The 22,538-nt window shown below is 62.2% G+C and overlaps 1 protein-coding gene across 3 annotated transcripts in view; it reads right to left on the bottom strand.

The window, feature by feature from the left end:
- The window catches only part of NACC2 (NACC family member 2), a 67,536-nt gene that overhangs the window by 10,055 nt on the left and 34,943 nt on the right, over nucleotides 1-22,538 (bottom strand). The window contains exons 2-3 of one of the 3 annotated variants that reach the window (XM_078436205.2): nucleotides 18,909-19,336; nucleotides 18,404-18,560 (exon numbers count right to left, since the gene is read on the bottom strand). In XM_078436205.2, the coding sequence (XP_078292331.2) occupies nucleotides 18,404-18,560; nucleotides 18,909-19,274 (523 nt within the window). In that variant the 5' untranslated portion in view covers nucleotides 19,275-19,336. Of the gene's footprint in view, nucleotides 1-18,403; nucleotides 19,337-20,719; nucleotides 21,371-22,538 lie in introns of those variants that run through there. The other 2 variants (XM_078436204.2, XM_078436203.2) reach the window with 2 other exon arrangements.

The raw sequence follows: 22,538 nt of genomic DNA, 5'->3' as shown, positions 1-22,538 counted from the left end.
AAACCAGTCGTAACGGTACGTGCGGGCAAGCGAAGGGACACGCGGTCCACAGCACGGAAACAGGCCGGCACAGACACGCTCGGCTGAGTTGTGACAAAGGTTCGCTCGCCACTCAACGGGGGAGGTGACAGCTGCTTCGGCACGTGGTGCAGAGGAAGCAGCCAGGCACGGACAGATCACAAAAGTGAAGCCGCCCTTGATCTGAGCCTCACGCCTGACGCGGAAATTGACAAAGATGACCCGGGACCTCGTGTAAAACACAGAACTACAAAACTTCCAGAAGAGAATCTTCGTGAACTCGGGTTCGGCGAAAAGCTTACACACGACCCCGAAAGCACAGCCCGTGAAGGAATGGCCTGATTAGCGGGACCCCACGGAAGGGAAAGCCTCCCGCAAAGACAGCGGCCCCAGCCGGCAGGCCTGCACCCGACAGGCGATTTGTGCTGAGAACCCGCAGCGGCTCTCAACGCCCGACAGCCAGAAAACGGACAACTCGATCTTTAAAATGGGCAAAAGATCCAAACAGGTGCTTGGTGAGAGAACACACAGACGGCACACCGGCACTGAAGAGGCAGCCACGTTGGCCACCGGAAACTGCACGTAAAACCGCGTGGAGACACCACTCCACACGCACGGTGCGGCTGAGCTTGCGGCCCGGGTGGGGCGAGGGGTGGCCACTGGGCGCTGGTCCCCAGCCACAGTGCACAGGGGGACACAGACACCCCGGGGGACGGCTGGGCAGGGGGACACAGGCACCCCCGGGGAACGGCTGGGTAGGTGACACGGGCATCCCGGGGGATGGCTGGGGAGGGGGACACAGGCACTCCATAGGCAGCTGGGCAGGGGGACACAGGCACCCCGGAGGATGGCTGGGCAGGGGGACACAGGCACCCCAGGGGATGGCTGGGCAGGGGGACACAGGCACCCCAGGGGATGGCTGGGCAGGGGGACACAGGCACGCCGGGGAATGGCTGGGTAGGGGACACAGGCATCCCGGGGAATGGCTGGGTAGGGGACACGGGCACTCCAGAGGATGGCTGGGCAGGGGGACACAGGCACCCCGGGGGATGGCTGGGCAGGGGACATGGGCACTCCAGAGGATGGCTGGGCAGGGGGACATGGGCACTCCATAAGGGGCTGGGCAGGGTACAGGGGCACTCCAGAGGACGGATGGGCAGGGGACACGGGCACTCCAGAGGATGGCTGGGCAGGGGGACACGGGCACCCCGGGGGATGGCTGGGCAGGGGGACACGGGCACCCCGGGAGATGGCTGGGCAGGGGGACACGGGCACCCCGGGGGACGGCTGGGCAGGGGGACGGCTATGCAGGGGGACACGGGCACTCCATAGGCGGCTGGGCAGGGGACACGGGCACTCCAGAGGACGGCTGGGCAGGGGACACAGGCATTCCAGAGGATGGCTGGGCAGGGGGACATGGGCACTCCAGAGGATGGCTGGGCAGGGGACACGGGCACTCCAGAGGATGGCTGGGCAGGGGACACGGGCATCCTGGGGGACGGGTGGGTAGGGGACACGGGCACCCTGGGGGATGGCTGGGCAGGGGGACACGGGCACCCCAGGGGACGGCTAGGCAGGGGGACACGGGCACTCCATAGGCGGCTGGGCAGGGGACACGGGCACTCCAGAGGATGGCTGGGCAGGGGACACGGGCACCCTGGGGGATGGCTGGGCAGGGGGACACAGGCACGCTGGGGAACGGCTGGGTAGGGGACACGGGCATCCCGGGGAATGGCTGGGTAGGGGACACGGGCACTCCATAGGCAGCTGGGCAGGGGGACACAGGCATCCCGGGGAATGGCTGGGCAGGGGACACGGGCACTCCAGAGGATGGCTGGGCAGGGGACACAGGCAACCCAGGGGATGGCTGGGCAGAGGGACACGGGCACTCCAGAGGATGGCTGGGCAGGGGACACGGGCACCCCAGGGGATGACTAGGCAGGGGGACACAGGCACTCCATAGATGGCTGGGCAGGGGACACGGGCACTCCAGAGGATGGCTGGGCAGGGGACACGGGCACCCCAGGGGACGACTAGGCAGGGGGACACAGGCACTCCATAGGCGGCTGGGCAGGGGACACGGGCACTCCAGAGGATGGCTGGGCAGCTCTTCCAAAGCTGAACACAGGCTGAGTGTGGGAGCCGCACCCCCTCACCTGGGTGCTCAGCCAGGGAAACGGGATGAAGACAGTCCGCTCGGGCCCTGAGCAAGGATGCGGACAGCGGCTCTGCTCACAAATGCCCTGACTGGAGACGGCCCAGTGTCTCGTGTGGGGACAGAGAACAGATCGGTGACCGCCAGGGGATGGGGTGGGGGTGGGCGATGTCGGGCGGCACGGAGGGTTGACGGAGCCGCTGTGTATCGTGAGCGCCCAGGTGGCCCGCCCAGCGCTGCCCTGCCCTGTCCCTTGCTGCTGGGCCCCAGGAGGCCCCCCCCAACACCCACCAGGCAGGCAGTTCTGAAAGGGCCACACCCACAAAGGCGCCCACGCGTCTGAACACAACCGTGTTGGCATCCTGGATACGGGGCAGGGGGTCCTTCCGAAAGGCGCACTTGGGCCCCGAGGGGTGGGGCAGAGCATCAGCAGCTGGGGGTCATCACAGATGACTGCTCTTTCACGTGAAGACAGAAATGCCACCAATGTAGCCACGTCCCCCAGAGACTGTGAGATGAACCCTATTTTGCGGGGACTAAAAGGCAAGGAAGGACAGAAGGCATCTCAGAACCGAGATCCCAGCACATCGGGCACAAAATAACAAGTCTGGCAGGGAAAGCCCTGAAGAAAGAAACCTACGAGCAGACACAGAAACGCTGAGGAGAGACTGTGCAAACGCCCTGCGGGGGAACCCCCACGCGGGAACGATCTCCGTGCACAGGTAGGGTCCCCGGGTCCCCGTGCGCAGGCAGGCGCAGGCACAGCGGCCGGACAGGACGTGAGGCTCTGACCCTGCAGCCCTGGACGGCACCCAGGGCGACCCTGAGCCGCAGCTCCTCTGGGGCCCGGCTCATAACGTTCCAAACCTCCTCTGGGAGGCTCCCCGTCCAACTCAGCCAGTCCCACTCAAACCTGCCATGGATGCTGCCTGTCCCCAGACCCCACAGGCCTGCCGGTTTTGTGTCCAGCACCCACGTCTGGCCCTGGGAGACCCCACCGAGGCCCCAGCTGGTGTCCCGGCAAACCCAGCGGCTGCCCGCACTGCCGGCCTGACCGCATTCTCCTCCGTCAGCTCCGCGGACTCGAGACGTCCACCGTGGACGGCCTGGACAGATCCTGGTCCGTGACACCAGGTGACACTGGTCACCCTGAAAACACGGTGGGGCTCTGCGTGCCCTGGGACCGTGTTTATGTAAGATGCACGCACGGGCTATGCTTGAAGACAAAACACGGGACGCGAGGCCGCTGGGAGACAGCGGGAGGCAGAGCAACGGGTGAACAGCTCTCCCCAGTGTGACCTTCTATACTCTTTACAATGATTAGCACACATCAGCTACACACGAACGCATTTAACCTGTGAGGTGCCCCAGAGACCCCTGTACGGCAATGGGGGAGTGACCCCCCCCCCCCCATCAAGAACAATTCCAAAAGCTGCATTAAAAAACGGGCCCCAGGGCAGCTCAGTCAGTTAAGCGTGGGACTCTTGATTTCGGCTCAGGTCAAGGTCTCACCGATCTTGGGTTTGAGCCCTGAGTCGGGCTCTGCACTGTCAGTGTGGAACCTGCTTGGGACCCTCTCGCTCCCTCTCTGCCCCTCCTGCTTGCGCAGGCTCTCTCTCAAAATTAAAAAAAAAAAACAAAACTTAAAAAAAATTAGTCTCAGGGCCAGGCCCCTGAGCTGAGGGGACAGCTGCCGTAGGGCTGGGTGGGAGGGACAGCCGGGCCTGGAGCGTGCAGATTCGAGGGGCCTCGGCCTGGGAGATGGCCCGGCTTCCCCTCAACTTCCTGCCACCACTAAGCAGCACGTGTGCAGGACCAGATTCAGAAACGAAAGAAAGGTGAAATCGGGGATGTGGTGCCCACGTGCGAGATAGCAGACTCGGGGGCCCGCCGGGAGGAGGCGGTCTGGGAACCCCAGGACCGGCCGTGGCCTGGGAGCCGCGGCGAGCACCTCGCCGGCTCCCACCTGAGGCCTCTAACGACGGACCGTCTGTGGAGGAGCGCTGGCGGGAGCTCCCAGATGCTTCCTACCGTGTCGAGCTTCAACGAGAGCTCAGCAGGAACAGGGGGAAATGAGTAATAAGAAACCAATTTACAAAAAGACATTAGATCAGACCCAAGGTGGTCCATCCCAGACAATGGCCACCACCCGTGGAGCGCCTGCTCTCGACAGGGCAGGAAACGTAGCAACACAATGGGGAGCTGCACCAGAAAACCAGAATCTGTGGGAAGGATCAGACCCTGGACGGAAGATCGGTGTCGCTGGAGGAGACGGAACAGAGCAGGTGACAGGAATGCCAACCTGGAAAAGAATGCCAAGTATCCAGACTGAAGTGGAGAAAGGAAACACAAGAGTCACAAAGAGCAAAAGAGACACGGAACGTGGGGCAAGCATGACCCCGTGTCCCGGGAGCCCAGGAGGCCCGGCGGCGCACGGGAGCCAGGGTGACCGAGAGGTCCCAGCTAAGAGGGAGAGGGCCGGGCCCTGAACACGCTCCCGGACGGAGGCCGTGCTCAGATGGATGTTGGACTCTCTAACCCTGAAGACAGCAGCCCCCACACTCATAATAAAAGAAAGGGAAACAAACAGAACCAAATGGCTGATCAGCCAGAAAGGGGGAAAATAGAGAAACACAGATCAGAGGGGACGGATGGGAAATCGCTAGAAAGACGGGACGTGAAACCCAAAGACACCAGTGATTACACGAGATGGAACCGGACTGTGTGCGAGAAAACAATGAAGGTTTGTTAAGCCCGGACAAAAACACCAAAAGCCACGACACATCGTGAAGCCGCGTGGAGACGACACGGCGCGGCCGCGGCCACGGACCGGGGCGGCCGGCGGGCCGACCTGAGGGCACGCGACACCCCAGCAGGAACAGGAGAACAACCGTGCGGGCGCGTGTGGGATGTGACGTAATCATGGGTGCGGTTCATTAAGCTGACGGTCTGGCTGCTTCCTTCAGTGCGTATGGAACATATTCTGGGGCAGAAAGCAATTCCTGACGAATTCCAGAGCAGTGAGGCGGTATGAAATTCGCGGGGCATTTGATTTGGAAACTTCAACAAAAACATGACCAGAAAACCCAGAGTGTGGTTGGAAGTTGAGGGACACGCCGTCGCACAAGCCAAGGGTCGAGGAAAACACCGCGACTCGGTAACACAACCAGAAAATCTGTTTCGTGGGTGCCGATGAAAACACGCGAGACAGGATGAAGCCAGCCGCGCGGCCCAGGAAGTGCGTGGCCCCACGCGCACTTACCGTGAAAGGCTGAGAAGTCAGTCATCTGAAGATCTGTCCTTTTTTTTTTTTTTTTTCAAGTTTATTTAGAGTGGGGGAAGGGCAGAGAATGAGGGGGACAGAGGGTCCGAAGCAGGCTCAGTGCTGAGAGCTGAAAGCCTGACGAGGGGCTCGAACTCACAAACCTTGAGATCATGACCTGAGCCAAAATGGAGTCAGACGCTCAGCCGACAGAGCCACCCAGGCGCCCCTAAGCATCTGTCTTAAACATCCAGGGCAAGAACAGCGAATAAACTCAGAGAAAGTTGTAGTACGGTGAGATGAAAACATATACGAAGACGGAAAATAGAGAAGAAAATCCAAAAGTTGGTTCTCTGAAGAAAAGGGAAAGGAAAAAAAGGCACAAACTAACAGTGTTCGGAACACAGCACAGGCCCCTGCAGGACGGGGGCCTGTAGACCTCCAGGGTGAACGGACCGACGGGAAGTATTTGAGGCTGTCTGGGGCGCACGGGACTTTAGCTGCACGTGTTTCTGTTAATTAATTAATTATCTTGAGAGACAGAGCAGGGGAGGGCAGAGGGAGCGTGGGAAGAGAATCCCAGGCAGGCTCCGCGCTGTCAGCACAGAGCCCGACACGGGGCTCGAACCCAAGAACCGTGAGATCGTGACCTGAGCCGAAACCAAGAGTCGGGCGCTTAACCGTCTGAGCCCCCCAGGCACCCGGGAGATCTTTCTTTAACGACATAAACGGCATCCTTAGGTCGTGGGCTGCACGGAACACACGAGGGGACGGCCCCGCTCCAGACGTCAGGAGGGACCTTAAGAGGATGTTAGGGACAAGTTCACGCCAATGAGTCAGAAAACCAGATGCGGCCGACAACCGTCCAGAGAGGCAGGAGCACGCTTCCAGGCGGACCGAGTCCTCGACTGAGAAGACATAAAAGTACCAAACAGGCGGGAAGGAATTCTCGGTTCATTTCAGAAGGTGGAAAACCCCGCAGAGAAGCGTGAGGCACCGTCTGAAGGGAAATGAGACACGCGGCCCGGTGCTCGCAAGCGAGGAACGTCCAGGCTCGCTCCCGCGGCGGGCGGCCGCCCGTGAAATGGATCTGACCCTCAAGGCGCTCTCCGCGGCCCCCAGGCCCTGGTTCGGAGCCCCCCGCCTCCTCCGAGGCGGGCGTGGGGGTGGGGATGTGTCTACACCGGGGCGCCCACACCGCGTGTGGGGCCTGTGCCAGCAGGTTTCCTGGCGTTGAGGCCGGAGCCCAGGACCGTGCAGGCCACGTGCCCAGGCTCCCACTGAAGCAGGTGGCCCCCTTCCACACTGCCTGAGGCCCCTTCCGGGGCACGGACACTGCGGAGGGCCTCACACCTCAGGACGGTCACCAAAACCGGGCAAAAAAAAAAAAAAGGAGGAGGAGGCCGAATGCAGAAATTCAATCGTAACTAGGCCGAACTTATTCCAGAAACACAAGTGTTTTGTTCTTTTAACGTTCAAAAAAGCAATCAGCGTAACTCAGCAAAGTAACGTGCAGAAGAGGAAAGCGGGATGCCCGGTTCAGTATTTAGAGACAAGGCTTTTGTTAAAATTCAACCCTGATTTATGAAAAAGAAACACACCAACCTCTTAACCTAAGAAAAGAACGTCCTTAACCTCATAACACGCATCACAAAAGCCTAGAGCAAATATCCTACCTCAAGATGAATATTGAACGCGTTTCCTGAGCTCAGAGATGAGACGAGTGAACCAGAAGGTGTGGCCAGTACGGTCGGGCAAAAAGGAAGCAAAACGGCCAGGAACAGAAATAAAGCCACCATTGCCAGCAGGTGACAGGATGGGACACAGAGAAAATCTGAGAGTCTGCAGGGAAACTATTGGAATAAATGACTGGGCGGTGGCCAGGGTTTTTTTTTTTTAATACTTTAAAAAAATTTTTTTGTTTTTATTAGTTTTTATTTACTTTTCAATGTTTACTTATTTTTCTTAATTTTTTTAAAATATTTTTATTTATTTTTGAGACAGAGAGAGACAGAGCATGAGCAGGGGAGGGGCGGAGAGAAAGAGGGAGACACAGAATCCAAAGCAGGCTCCAGGGTCCGAGCTGTCAGCACAGGGCCCGACACGGGACTCGAACCCACGGACCGTGAGATCGTTACCCGAGCCAGAGTCAGACCTCTGACCAACTGAGCCACCCAGGGGCCCCCAGATTTGCTTTTAAATAATAAATCCAATTTGTTTCTACATACAAGCCACAAACAATGAAAAAAAAAGTACCACGTAGATTCAAACAAAAAATGAATTTCCAGGAATTAATCTAACAACAGACATGCAGAGAATTACAGAACAGTGCCAAGAAAACCCGAAAAAGATGTAAGTAAATGGAGGAAACACCCAACGTTGGAGGGATCTCAGCACAAGCCTGATCTGCAGAGTCAACGAAATCCCCACCAAACCCCGCAGGTACTTTTGTGTGGCATTTGACAAAACACGTAAAAATGCAGAAAAAAGGCAGGACGGCTGTAAGGAACAAAACCAGAGGCCGACCTTACGGAGGAATGCGGGCGGTGTGCCCTGGCACAGGGACCAGCAGTGACAGAGGGGACAGGGCAGGGCTAGGCATGGGGCCCACATGCCACATGCACACGGGGTCAGCAGGGCGGTGCCCACAGAGGTGGTCTTCTCAATGAACAGTGGCAGACCCACTCGGAAGTTAGGTGGGAAAAAAGTAAACCGTGGACCCCAGATCACACACGTTGAAACATCGATTCCACTCACACTACAGACGTAAACGCCTTTCACGCGGAAACAGGAGCGTCGGACCTTGTCTGTTCGGAGAACGGACATCAGGAAGAGGGGAGGCTAGGACAACCCTGGGGTCGGGCTGGATTCGGAGACACCAGCCCGAACTTGCGGTTTTTAAAATCTATGAATCCCAGCTCTGACGGACAGGGGGGCTTGAAAACAAGGACGTCCCTGTGGCCACACGCAGACCTCGCACCTCGATGGTGAATTCTCCACGCCACTCCCCGCTGAAGGGAGAGACGGCTGGGTTTTTGCCAAACGAGATGACAAATGCTCCAAAAACCCGTCTCCACTCACACGGGAGACACAGTAAGTGAGGGAGCACCGCAGGAGCGGAGTGGGATGTGTCGAGAAGCCCTTCCCGAGCACAGAGGGCCAACTAGCAAGGGTAGGGCGGAAGGAGTTAGTAACCAGCCCGGGCAGGATCATCAACAGACACCGAGGGCGAACCCACCCGGCCGGGGTCACCGATCACCACCGTGAAGCCGCACGGGTTTCAGGTGCCTCCCGAGAGGACGCGCCGGGAGGGACCAGGCACCGTTTCCCCCGAGATGCGGCCGAAACGCACAACCTGAGCCCAAACAGAGGGACATTCAGCCAAACGGCTGAACTGTGCTCTTCGGAAAGAGAAGTGTCCTGAAGGGCAAAGGCCGAGGAGGGGAGGGCAGAGGACCGCCACGATACGCGCTGTGCGCATCCGAACCGGGCACAGGTTGGGGGAAAACCGCGCTGCTCTGGAGGATGGCATGGGGACACGTGGAGGGACTCGGGCACAGGCCGGCGAGCAGCACGGCGTCACCGCCCGGCCTCCTGTGCGTGGAGCACGGGACTGTGTCTATGGAAGAGACTGTCCCCACTTGCAGCAAACGATCAGTACCCTGGGGGCAAAAGGACACAACGTCTGCAGCTCGCCCCCCAACGGTCCAAAGACCCCACAGCCTCTCCGCAGGAAGAGAAACAGACGTGGCACATTCTTACCCGTGAGCGAGTCTGAGCAAAGGGCATTGATCTTGAAACGTTTTTGTAAATTTAAAATGATTTCAAATCATGGGGCGCCTGGGGGGCTCAGTCGGTTGAGCGCCCGACTTCGGCTCAGGTCACGATCTCACGGTCTGTGAGTTCGAGCCCCACGTCGGGCTCGGTGCTGACGGCCCGGAGCCTAGAGCCTGCTTCGGAGTCCGTGTCTCCCTCTCTCCCTGCCCCTCCCCTGCTCGCGCGCTGCCTCCTTCTCAAAAATAAAATAAATGTTAAAAAAAAAAAGTAAAATAAAATGATTCCAAATCAGAATTGTTTAAGTGACACCTAGAAGAACATCACAGCCATCCAGACGTGGAGAAAGAGGTCTTTAAACAAAACCCGAAAACTGCCATCGCTCAATCGTGAACGGACCTCATGACATCAAGCCCAACAGAGGACACAAAGGGCAGCCGGGAGCCCACAAGAGCAGGGAGGCTCCGGGGCGCAGGCTGCCACGCCCGCTGTTACGGGGTGACACGTAACCAGCTACCGCGAGAGACCCGGGGTGGCAAATTGCAAGTGTTCCACAAGGTAACACTGACGATGTCCCGTATCCACAAACAACCGACAGACCACAAGAAGATGACCCCTAAGGAGGAGAAAACCGGTCAGCAGAGACACCCCAGGAAACGACACAGGACGGCACCAGTGGCAGAGGCTTTAAACTAGCCACATAACGTGACCACAACTTTAAAAAAAATATTTTTTTTAGTGTTTACTTATTTTTGGGAGACAGAGCAGGGGAGGGGCAGAGAGAGAGACACACACACACACACAATCCGAAGCAGCTCCAGGCTCCGAACCGTCAGCACAGAGCCCGACGTGGGGCTCGAACCCATGAAGCGCGGGATCATGACCTGGGACGAAGTCGGACGCTCCACCGACCGAGCCCCCCAGGCGCCGCGACCACAACTTTTAAAGCTGTGCAAAAGAGGAGGCCAGCGGCGCCTGGGTGGCTCAGTGGGTTGAGTGTCTGAGTCTTGATTTCACCCCAGGTCATGATCCAGGGTTGTGGGATCGAGCCCCGCATCAGGCTCTGTGCTCACAGTGCAGAGCCTGCTGGGGATTGTCTCTCCTTCTCCCTCTGCCCCACCCCGGCTCGTTCTCTCTCTCTCCCTCTCAGAATAAATACATAAACTTTAAAAAAACAAAAAAAGAGGAACCCAATGAGGAGAGAAACAGGGAGCCAAAAATAAGAGCCAAACGGAACCGCAGAGAAGATCAGCAAGCATTAGAAACAGCAACAGGAACTATTCAGTGAACAAACAGAGCCTCGGAGATCGCAGGGGCAAAAGGCCACGTGACCGGGGTTCCGGACAGAGGGGCACAAAGACACCTGAAGAAACCATGGTATACATGCACGTGCCTGAAAGGCTCCACGGACGTCAGCGGAATGAACACAGAGGACACCACACAGGGGCACGTCGAAACCAGGTGGAGGACGGTCAGGGACAAAGGCGGCCTGCAGAGACACAGCATGCACAAGGGACACAGAAGGACGACAGTCCCCACGAAGAAAACAAGAGAAGGCGGAACACAAGCGTCTGCCCAGAATTCCAGGGCACGCACGCTCGCGGCCACGGACACCCCTGCACAACGACAAGGGACTGACCTCACGGCACGTAAATCACACATCACCACCGCAGACTGTCAAACGCTATAAAGACGTCTTTGTGAGTTTTCAGAATCCGCTGCGGGTCCCTCACTAGGACCGTGAGAAGCTCAAGTCTCACAATATGAGTATGTGCGGTAACTATCACCGGGTTTTTTCGTAAGTGACATTTCTTTGAAAGAAAACTGGACATCACGTGAGAGACAAAGGAGCCTGCCCCGCGCCTCACGCCTCACGCAGAACTTGACCCAGGACGGGCCACACGCCGAATGTGAGACCCAACGCCGTAAAACAACTGGAAGAAAATGTAGGGGAAATGTCTGTGTGCTGGTCAGGTAAAGACTTAACCACCACGAGAGCGCGGTCTGTAGGGAAATATCGCTGACCTTGTACAAGGCGATTATCAGAGGCACCGACTGCCGCCCTAGCCGTCGAAAACCCGCACGTAACTTGGACTCCCCCACACGTAACTAGCACACTGTTGACCGGAAGCCTTACGGGTCACACGCAGTCGATTAACACACGGTCGGTACGTTCTATGCACCGTATACCGTGTTCCTACCGCAAGGTGAGCTGGGGGGAAAGAAAATAATACCGAAGGAGTCAAAAGGACAGGAAAACACGCTTACAGCACCGCAACGCAGAAAATCCACATTTGAGTGGATCGTTCAGGGTCAGTGTAATTAATCACTTAGCTTCATCGAGATCCCAAAGTGTCCGTTTATGAAAGGCTCTGTCAAGGGAATGGACAGACTGCGGCGGGGGGGGGGGGGGGGGGGAAACGTTCTCGAATCACACGCCCGACAGAGGCCTCCGCCTGCAGCGTGCCAAGAACGCCCGATTCTCAACGGTGCCTCACACCCTCGCTAATCAGACAGCCCAGTAAGAAGGGCACGGATTCAAAGGGACGGCGGACCCGGCGGACCCACGTGAAAGCTGCCCGACATCATCAGACGTCACGGAGACACCGCTGCGGCCACCGGGCACAGCTTTCAACATCAGACAAGACCAAGCATTGGCGGGAACGCGGAGCAGCTGGCGGGCCACCCACAGGAGAAGGCGGAGCGGCGGGGCAAGAGCAGGGGCAGCCGCGGAGAGGGGGCCGGCCTGGCACCCGCTGGCAGAGACGAGGACGGGGCTGCCGGCACTGGTGTGTGAACTGGAGAGCCGCAGGCCGAAGCCGCTACGTTACTCGGGACTTCAAAGAACTGAAAACGGGGGCGCCCGGGGGGGCTCAGTCGGCGAAGCGTCGGACCTCGGCTCAGGTCACGATCTCACGGTGCGTGGGTTCGAGTCCCGCGTCGGGCTCCGTGCTGACAGCTCGGAGCCTGCGTGGGATTCTCTCTCTCCCTCCCCCACTCACGCTCTCAAAAATAACGCTAAAAAATGTCATAAATGTTAAAAAACTTACAGAATTTTTTAAATAAAAAGTAATTAATTTATTAAATTAATTAAATGAATAGAACGGACCGAAAGTGGAGAAAAGCCGGCTGGCTGTTTCAGGTAAAGAGGACGACGTGTGGGAAGGCTGGTCGCACGTCAAGAAGGGAAACCCGTGACCGCGACCGCACAGGGGGCCACAGGGGGCGGCGTCAGGGACAAAGGCCCCAGGGACGGGGTGAAGACGCCGGGGGCTGGGCGGCTCAAGACAGAGGTCAACAGCGGGGCTAAAAAAGCCATACTGGGAGAAACTCGACCCAAAAAGTGCCGGCAGAGAGGAAACCGGGAAGCGGGGCCAATGGAAACGGATGGCAAGACGGCAGGTGTGAACCCACCTCCGTCATATCTCATTCCCGGCGTCAAGAGACTCAAGTTGGACCGGATGAACCCGCAACGTCGACCCCGCGCTGTGTGCAAGCATGCACCCCCTCCCCCGCCCCGCGCGCACCAGACACGGGAGCCGGCGTGGCCACAGGGATCGCGTCAGACCAGCCTTCACAAGCCCATGAGCTCCAGGAAACACACAAACCGCCACGGCTGGAGCACGAGGAAAGGGAAATCGATTCGTTCTGTACCTGAAGGAACAGAATTTATCATTAAAAACTCCCACAATTAACAACAATAAAAACCCGCAGAGCCAAGAGGCTTCACGGGTGGATGTGTTCTACCAAACGCACAAGAAAGAAGTCACATCAAACTCACACAAACTCTCAAAAACTACAGAAGGGAGGAGAAGGTTCGCGTTCTCCTGATCCCCGAGACTATCCTAAGAGCACTACAGGTGACTGCCCGCCACGCACACGGGCGCAGAAACCCCCGAGAAGACGTCAGCAAACTGAACCGAGCGCGGCATAAACGCCACGCCACGTGGGTTCCATCCCGGGGCTGCGAGGGTGGCTCCGCGTTAGAAAGTTAACCGATGCAGCACCACACGTGTCCAATCCAGGCAAAAACCCGCGTCGCCGCTCAGGACAGAAACCAACTCTCAGGAGACCAGTGACCGTGTGGCAGCGTGGACACGTGCCTCTCCCGTGACCCAGCAGCGCCACCTGCACGCGGACGTTCACAGCAGCAAGACGACAACAGCTCCTGTCCCCCGAAGCCACCCATGCGGTGGCCACTGGTGGCCGTGTCCACGGCCTAGGACTAGGAGGACCGACACCTGGCACCACGTGGACAGGCCACGAAATACGGTGAGTGAGAAGAAAGGACTCCGTTCTGAACGATGCCACTTAAAAGGTTCTGCAAAAGGCAAATCGACAAGGACAGGAAGCCGGTGGGGAGGCCGCAGGGGGCCAGGGCTGGGGCGGGAGGACCCGGAGACGTTTGAGGGGAGGCAGACTGATCTGATCTTGACCGTGACCCTGGTACTCGACTGATTACAGCCCCCAGAGTCATCGCCTGTACACTTGGAATCGGTACATTTCACTGTGTGCAAACACTTGGAATAACCACCCAACAAGGGGGGGGAAAGGTGGGCCTGACCCGGGAGCACAGACGAGTCTCACCCGAATTCTGCAGAGAAGCAGACGCAAGGACGCAGCGCGAGACCGTGCCCACCTGATGTTCTAGGACCGGCAAACGCATCCCGAGTGACAGAGAGCAGATCCAGGGCTGCCTGGGGCGGGCGGGTGACGGCAGTGTCCTCCGTCTCTGGTGCCACGGCCCAAGACTCAAGCGGGTGCATCTCACGCCCCTTTTGGGGAGGCACGGACGTCATACCTCAGTCACTCAGACGTAAGAGGGCACCTCGGGGTCTCCCGGGGTTTGGGGGCCACATGTGACACTGCACAGAAGTGCCCTGTCCCTGTACCTGAGACAGGAGAAGCTGAGGGCCAGGGACCCGGGGAGGCCACCCCCGGAACCTCAGAACAGCCCGGGGCCAGCTCCCTGGGCACGTGTGGGACAGGCACGCTGGGGCCCGCGCCTCCCTCGCGTGCCCTGACTGCTGCCTCCAAAGGGAGGGACCCCCCCCTCCGACCAGGCCAGGGACAAAACGCACCCACTGCTCCCGGGGCCCTCCCAGCAGTTGGGCAGGGATCAAACAGCATAGACACCCTGGGCCCAGGTCAGGAGGCAGTGAGGGGTGCTTAGGATTGGGATTCGCACGACAAACCTAGCCTTCCCCGTTCCCCGCGGGACCCCCAAGGGGCAGCTGGGCTGCAGGCGGGAGCAGCCCCCCAACAGGCTAGGGGTCTGCCTGTCTGCTGCCATGCTGGGAGCGAGGGGCTGCCCTAGTCAGGGAGGTAGGGTCGGGGGCAGGGGATCGGTGCTGGTTCTGGAGTGAGCAGGACACAAGGGTACCACAGGCCATGGTGGCACTGACCGGGGCCTGGTCCGGGGCAGGGCGCACACGCTCTGCATGCTTTCAGGGCTCACAGGAGTCGTCTGCGGCTTCTGCTCGAGGCAGGGGAGACAGGACCCGATCCCAAGCACCGCCAGTGTCTGTCCCGTGTCCGGGGGCCGGGACAGCGGGCAGACCCGGAGGAGCCAGCCAGCCCGCAGAGGGGAAGAGAGGGCGAGCCCAGGCAGGGCCACCAGCCCACGGCCACCTGTCCCATCCCGGCACAGCGCCCCGCGGGGCCCCTAACGTGGACATGCCTGGCTAGAGCGTAAGTGCCGAGGAGTGCCTTTGTCTCATCCACAGGGAACGGCGTCTGCCAACAACGATCAAACATCTGCCCGCGCAGAGGAGGGGCTGGGCCCGCGGCGGAAGGCGCCACGGGAAGCCCGGTCCTGGGGCGGCGGCCCCGAAGGTGGCTCCTCCCGGCCACCCACGCTCCTCCCGCAGAGATGGCAGCGATGGGAGAGGGAGCCCTCCCCACCCCCCTGGGCAGCTCACTCTCCCCACCACCGAGCCTCGCTCCCTGGGGCCAGGGGGCAGCCCGTCCTGCCTCACGGGGACCCCAGCCAAGATTAAATAGTTGTTCGAGGTCCTGTTTGCTGCCTGTCCATCTCCCCGTCTGCCCGTGGGTACAGACGTGCCCAAGGAGTGTGGCCAAGTAGAGGCCGTGAGAGCAGACCCCTTACTGCACTGGGGTGCCCTCGGTGCCCTGCTCACCCTGGAACCAGCACCTACCCCCCGACCCCGCCGCCCTGACAGGGGCAGCCCCTCGCTCCCAGCATGGCAAGCAGGCGTGCAGACCCCAGCGGCCTTCGAGCACCTAGAGCTGGAGCAGGGGTTTCCTGAGCCCCGGAGGAGACCCTCCCCCAGCCAGCAGGAGGGACCCAGCGGGCCCTGACGTGGGGAGAGGGCCCCACGGCCAGGCGGGTCCCACCCCCCTCAGGACCCTCCTGGCGCATCAGTCCTAAGAGCAACAGATCAGAAGACCAACCCAGTGTCCTCGGGGACTAGGAAGTCAGCTGTGGTGTGCCCGCCCCGCGGACGAGAACGCGGGACTCGGAAGGCAGGTGGGAGACGCGTGGGACGGCGGGGCTGCTGGGGCACGGTCAGAGTCAACTCTCTGCCTCTGCCGCACCGAATCCCTGGATGTCCGGGACGGGAGCTGCTGACGGTTCTTGTCAAGGTGGGGGATAGACATGGGGTGTCCGTGTGGTGTCCCCCACTTCCCTACACAGAGGCTGCTGGTCAAAAGACCCTTGAGGGTCACTCAGGCCAACCTCTCCCTTGACAGGTGGGGAAACTGAGGCCGGGAAGAACAGACTCCCAAGCGTCCGTATGTGGCAGGCATGCACTCTGGAACATCCCCGATCCCACCAGCTCTCGACGGCCCCGCCCCGCCCCCATCCGGACCCCGGACCAGGGGCAGCAGGCTGTCCGGCCGCCCGAGGGGCTGTGAGGATGTCCCCCAACCAGGCCAAGCCAGGGTGAAGAGGGAGCCCGGGGTACAGGCAGCCAGCACCCAAGGGGCAGCCAGCCTTGGGGGACAGACCCCCATCTCTGCCTGCTTGCCCCCACCGCCCCCTCCCCCACAACCGTCTTCCCAGCGGCCGGTGATGCCAGCGACGTCACTGCCAATAACCTAGATTTTAACCAAGAAATCACACCCCCCCCACCCCTGCCCCACTTATGGTCTCACTGAGGAGAAAACCCAGACTGCAGCGCCCCGGGCCGACTGGAGGCAGGGCTGGACCCATGCCCGGCCCACCTCTGCCCACCGTCCCTTTCTGTTTCCCAGCTTCCCAGCACCCCATTCTCCTGCCAACAGCCCCCAGGGAGATGGGGGCAAGGGGCTCTGATGGCCGCCGGACTCCCTCCTGTCACCCAAGGCACGGGAGACCCCCGTAGGCACACTGCCCTGGGCCAGGCCTGTGCCCCTGGCATCTTGCCTGAGAGCTAGGGGTGGGGGTGGGGGGGCTGGTGAGACGGCCGGGTCAGAGTCGAGGCAGTGGGGCGGCCCGGCCCCCCAATCCCTACCCTGGCCGTTCCAGGGCCACTGTCCCATTGGCTCCTTGGAAAAGCCCAAGGACACAGGTAGGCCACTGCCGTCCAGGTGGAGACAGGGCTCCAGGCTCACCAGGCCGGAAGGGCAGGTGTACTCAGACGGGCCGTCTCAGAGTACCTGCACCCAGAGATGCCAAGGCCTCGTCTTATTTCTTCCTACCCCAAACCTGCCAAGGCCAATGGCCACGTTGGATGGAGACGTTTGGAGGCTGGGCCATCTCCTCCGTGGGGTACCACTGTGGGCCACCAGCACGCAGCCCCCGCCCCGGGACCCTTGGCAGATTCCAGCTCCCTGTGGCTGGCTCTGGGGCTCCACACGGCCCTCACACGGCCCCCTGGGTGGCTGTCGGCCGTGGGCAGAGGGCACCGCACACCGGGCAGGTTCCCGGAGATGCCCCTAAGGCCTGGGCCCAGCGGCCCTCTGAAGGGCCGAGCCGAGCTTGCAGGTTTCCAGGTCAAGGTGGTCTTTGCACTAGCGTCCTGTGGGATTCATGCAAACATAACGACATGCACTTAAATAAAGTAATGACTTCTAGGGAACAACCATCCACCCATGGCCCCTGTAGGGGGCAGGGGGGTGCCCAGGGCGGTGCTTCCCTGCTCTCCACGGTGCTAAGAGGAACCCGGCTTGGCCAGACTGTCCAGTCCTCGCCTGCCCCGGGGGAGCGGCCGTCCCAAGGGCCCTAGCTGGTCGGGACCGCCCCCCCCCCCTCACCCCAGCACTGATCAACAAGTCCCTGCCTGGAAGTGGAGAGGGAGGCTGGTGGGGGGAGCAGCGTTTGCCCCATCAGGGACCAGGACGTGGGGGAAGAGAGGGGAGGAAAGAGCCACGACGCGGTCCCTCGGGGCCCCAGTTCTACATCGCCACTTCGCGCTGGTACCACGGGCCCTGCATGCAAATTAGCAGGCAGCGAGCCCAGGCACACGGCCAGTTTTCGGGGAACACGGAAGGCAGGTAGACACCCGATCCGGGGCCCCAAATACCAGACCCTCCGCCCAACAAACCCCAAACAGTCTCCAGGGATGTGATACGGTCTGTCACGCCATGCCGAGTTAGGGCACCTCAGACGCATGGGTCCCCAGCGGGGAAGCACCCCACGAGTAACTTGGGGGGACGTATCTCAGTTCAACAAGCACTTTCTGGCCTGGCCCTTGGTGGCGGACCCAGGGAGGTGGTGGCAAATGAGATGCGTTACAGGGGAGTCTCTGGCCTCACTGAGAGTCACGGGGCAGGTGAAACCACACGGGGGGGGGGGGGGGGGGGCCGGCTGAGGTCAAAGGTAATGCAGACGGGCCTGCTGGGGCCTCCAACAGCGTCTGGCACTTTGCTGACGGGGCCCCTCGGGCCTCGAGCAGGTGGCGCGCACAGCACTCTGCGAGCCCTCAGCCGGGTCCCTGGTCCGCTGAGGCCCTCGGTCTCCTCGTCTGACGAGCGGGAGACCAAGCCCCATCCCACGTGCTGGACGGCAGCTTCCAGTGGGTGGTCTCTCGGCTTTCCCGCGGCTCCCATCTCACGTGGCATCAGCTGTCAAGGCCTCAGCTGAGGCCATGAGAGGCTGACCTGGGTCGTGCCCTGCAGCCCATCCAGCCCGGCCCGGCGCGGCGGTCTCCCCGAGGGGTCACAGCCAGGCTGTGAGGGGCCACGGGGCAGGGGGCGGGCTCGCCTCTGCACCCGCACGGGCCCCGGCGGCCCCCCGCGCGGCGTGTTACCTGCGTAGCTGCCGGTGGCCTTGATGTACATCTGGCCGTACTGCTCCTCCGCCATGGTGTCATAGGCCTCGTCGTCTTCCTCGTCCTCCTCGTTGTGGTAGGAGGTGGGGCTGTCGGTGGTGGGCAGGCTGCTGGCCCCCGGACTGGTCCGCTCCCCCTGGGAGTAGGGCACCTGCTGGATGCTGGGGATGAGGGTGGCCAGGCTGGGCACCCCGTAGTAGGAGACCCGGGGCAGCTTGAGGGGGGCCGCGCCCGCCGCCACCGCGGCGCCATCCCGGGGCCCCGCCTCCAGCGGGCGCTTGGGGGCCAGGCCCGGGCCGGCAGCCGGCGGCAGCTCTGTGACTTCGTGCTTCACGCGGGTCAGCAGCGGGATGGGCACGGAGGGGGACACGACGTAGGGGGGGGCCGCGGGGGCGGCCGGCTGCAGCTGGTTGCAGGGGCTCTGGGGCTCGGAGCTGGCGTCCTCGATCATGGCGGTCTGCGAGTCGCAGTGGGGCGAGCTCACCTTGAACATGAGGTCCGTGCCGCGCTCCACGATGTGTTGGATCTGCAGGAAGCCGGCCGTGTACATGACCACGAGCTGCTCGCTGGCCGCCATGGTCAGCCTGCCCGTGTAGCAGAAGGACAGAATCTGCTGGAAGCAGGCGGGAGGCACAGTGCCCGGCAGCTCGAAGGCGCTCTTACTGTTGCCGCTGAACAGGTCGCGGAAGTACAGGCTGCTGGCGGCCAGGACGGCCCGGTGGGCCTTGAAAGCCTGGCCCTTGACCACGATGGACACATCGCAGTAGAGGCCCAGCAGGCGCTGCTCGTTGAGGCAGCCGAGCACCGTGCTCCCGAAGTTGGGGATCTCGATGTGCAGCAGCTGAGACATGGCGGGCAGGCGCTAGAGGGCTCGCCTCACACTCAGCACGGGAGCGCCCGAGCGGGGCACATCTGCGGGGGAGAGAGGGCGCGGGGACACGCGGGTCAGGCTCCCCGGACGGCCAGGGCCCGCCGGCCAAGGGTGCGGAAAGGCGCTCGGCCGCTGCGCCCTCCTCCGCCGCGGTCCCCGCCCCGGCCCCCCTCCAGCAGAGCCACCCAGGGGAGGTCCTGGGGCCCGAGCTCCTCACGGCAGGACCCTGGCTGGGCCTGCAGCCAGCGCTGCACGGGACTCAGAGCCGCACGGCCGTGTTCCAGCCGGGGGTGGGGGGTGGGGGGGATGAAGGGGGAGGGGGACGCCCCCCCCCCACACACACCCCCGCACCTTGCGTGGCTCCCAGAGCCCACCCCCAGGAGAGCGCCTGAGCCCTCGGGGCCCGGGACGCCCCGTCTCAGCAGAAGCCAGGAATGCAAACAGAGGCCTGCACTCAGGGGAGGACGGGGTGGATGGAGGACAGAACACGGAGCAGGGCACTGCCACCCGCGGCGGCTGGGAGGGGTGAGGGCGGCAGGCTGCGTCTGCAAACTCTTCTCCCCGAGAAAAAGTTAGCAGCAAAGGAGCCCCTCACAGCCCTGCCCCTCGGAGGGGCTGGAGCCCAGAGCGAGGGGGGTCTCGCAGGGGGTCTCTCGGAGGCTCTTGGTTTCTGGTTTGTTTTTCCTCTTTTCCCTCAGAGCAGCCACACGGAGGGCCCACAAGGGGGGAGTCCCACCCCACTGGCTGAGACGCTGGCCCCTCGTCCCCCTGCAGAGGCGGGCAAGGGGTGGGGGTGGGGGCGCCCAGGGGAGCGAGCTGAGGCCAGAAGTCAGTGGCTGGCCACCCCTGCCCCTCCCCCGGGCCGGCTCCCCAGGTCGCCAGCGCCCGTCAGGGACCCGGCTGGACCAGCGGTCGGGAGTCTGTCGCAACCCCACCTGCCTGCCCTCCCGGTCCCCCAGCTCCCCGTGCCGGCCAATCCCCGCTGGCTCGGCCCCAGCCCAGGTGACTAAAGGGGTCAGGGGGGGAGTCGGGAGGAGTAGGGGGGGAGGGACCGGCAAGGGCTTGGGATGCCACTGCCTCCTCGGGCGCCCCAGGGGCCGGGGCCGGGGCTCCAGCGAGGTTGATCTGACGCCCGATTCAGAGAAGATTCGGAGAAGCCGGGCACGGACGGGTGGAGAAGGCGCCGGCCCAACTCTGCACAGCGGCGCCCGCACAAAGGGCCGCTCTGTCCCGAGGGAGGAAAGTGCAGGCGGCCGCAGAGGCGCCGGGCGGCCGGAGGAGGGAGGGCGGAGGGAGGGCGGAGCGCCCGGACCCCGGCGACAGGAGTTGGGCAGATGGGTGGCCGCGGGGGGAGGGCCCGCAGTGCCCCCGCTGCGGAGAAGTTGCCGGCCGGGCCGTGGCACCGGCCCGCGGGGGAGACCTACCTTTGGCGGCTGCCGCCGGTGGCCCGGCAGTGCCCGCTCCGCCTGGCAGGGGCAGGCTCGCCAGCTGCTCCGGGAATGCAGCAAACAGAGCGGGAGCCCTTGGGGTGGGGAGGGCGCGAGGAGCCGGGAGAGGAGGAGGAGGAGGAGGAGGAGGAGGAGGAGGAGGAGGAGGAGGAGGAGCAGGGCAGAGAGTCTCGGCGCTGGGCTCGGCGGCCGCAGCTCAGCTGTACCCAGCCCGGCTCTCCGGGGCAGCGCACAGCATCTAAATGAAGAGGCCGGATGCAGACGGACATTCAGGCAGCTCTCGGGAATGAATAGCGGCCTTTGACTTGGGAGCCCAAGTAAATGCCAGCTCCAGCCCCGGCTTTAAAAACAGTGGAGTGTTGGTGCCAGAGGAATGCACGGCTCTGGGTGTTGGTACAAGACAGACTTTGATGACTCACCACAATGCAAACAAAGATGGCAGAAATACTGTACTGTACGTGGAGAAACGCTCCGTGGTGCCGCGGCAACCGAGCGCCGAGATTTATGGTGCGGCTCTGCATGTGAATTACCCAGTAAACTGCCGTCCTGCCATCCAGCACAGCCCGAGTGTCAAAGCATTTAAAGTATTCCAAACAGTCTGCAGGGCTGGCACAGCCACCAACTCTGCCAGGGAGGGAGGGTGGGGGCCAAGGGGGGGGGGGCAAAGGGGTGGGGGACAAAGGGGTAGAGAGATAACGGGACGGGGGGTGGGGGATGAGGGGGGTGGAGGGCTGGGGTCATGGGGGCTGGGGGGTCAGGCGGTGGGGGATGAGGGAGCAGGGGGGATAAAGGGACAGGGGAGAGGGGGTGGGGGACGAGGGGGCAGGGAGCCGGGGACAGGAGGATGAGGGTGTGGGGGCACAGGGGGGCGTAGAGGGCAGGGAGGCAAGGAGGAAGGGGGGCGACGGGGTGGCACAGGCAGGGCAGCGGGTGAAGGTGGGGAGCCCGGGAGGAAAGAGGGGCAGGTGATGAGAACAGGAGGCAGGAAGGAAAGCACAGGTGGGAGAAGAGGCCCAGAGACAGGGAAGGGGGGGCGAGGACGAGGCCCAGCCCCCCCCCAGTGCCCCCACAGGGCTCCTCAGTGGCCCCTGCTCGCCTCCCTACTTCTCCCTGGGGTCCGGAAGCAGCAGGGCCCGCTTGTGCAGCCCTACACCCCATCCCACTCACCCAGGAAAGTCACCCTGTCCCCCAAGCCCCCACGCGGGTCTTTTCAAGAACAACAACTCTGTGAGTGCAGCTGGGCCAGGCCGAGGGGGGCCCCTCCCAGCAGCCGGGCAGCAAAGCCACCACCTGCAAGGGTGCCCGTGTGAAGGAGGCTGGGCTCCTCCCCTGGGCCTCCCTTGGGAGGGGAGGCTGTGCTGTGCACAGGGCCCGTCCTGTTCCAGGCCCACACCCCCGCCTGTGCCAAACCACTGGCCCGCCCTGCCTCGGTCTCCCCTCTCGCCCCCAACCGCGGCCCTGGGAAGAACACACACAGCCTGCAAAAAGGAAGACGGTCGAGACGGGTGACGGCGCGGCTGCCACCACCGAGAACCTAACCCTGGACCCTGGCGGCCGGAGCGGGAGGGGCCGGGGCACAGGCAGCGGCCCTCCCACCGCCCCCTCCACGGCAGCGGCGCGTCCGGAGGGAGAGAAAGGGCCATCTGGCGCGTCCGCGCTCGCATGCGGCGGGCTCAGCTTCCCACAGCAGATAAAACGCTGCGGGAGGAACGGCACAGGAAGAAATACAGGTGTGGGGAGGCCTCCCAGCAGCAGTGGCTGCCGGGCTCCTCCGTGGGACGCATGGCGACTCGGT

Source organism: Panthera onca, chromosome D4 (genome assembly GCF_046562875.1).
Source record: "Panthera onca isolate mPanOnc1 chromosome D4, mPanOnc1 haplotype 2, whole genome shotgun sequence".
NCBI classification, from domain to species: Eukaryota; Metazoa; Chordata; class Mammalia; order Carnivora; family Felidae; genus Panthera; species Panthera onca.
The sequence above is the reverse complement of the archived record's forward strand: the minus strand, read 5'-3'. Positions and strand labels throughout refer to the sequence as shown.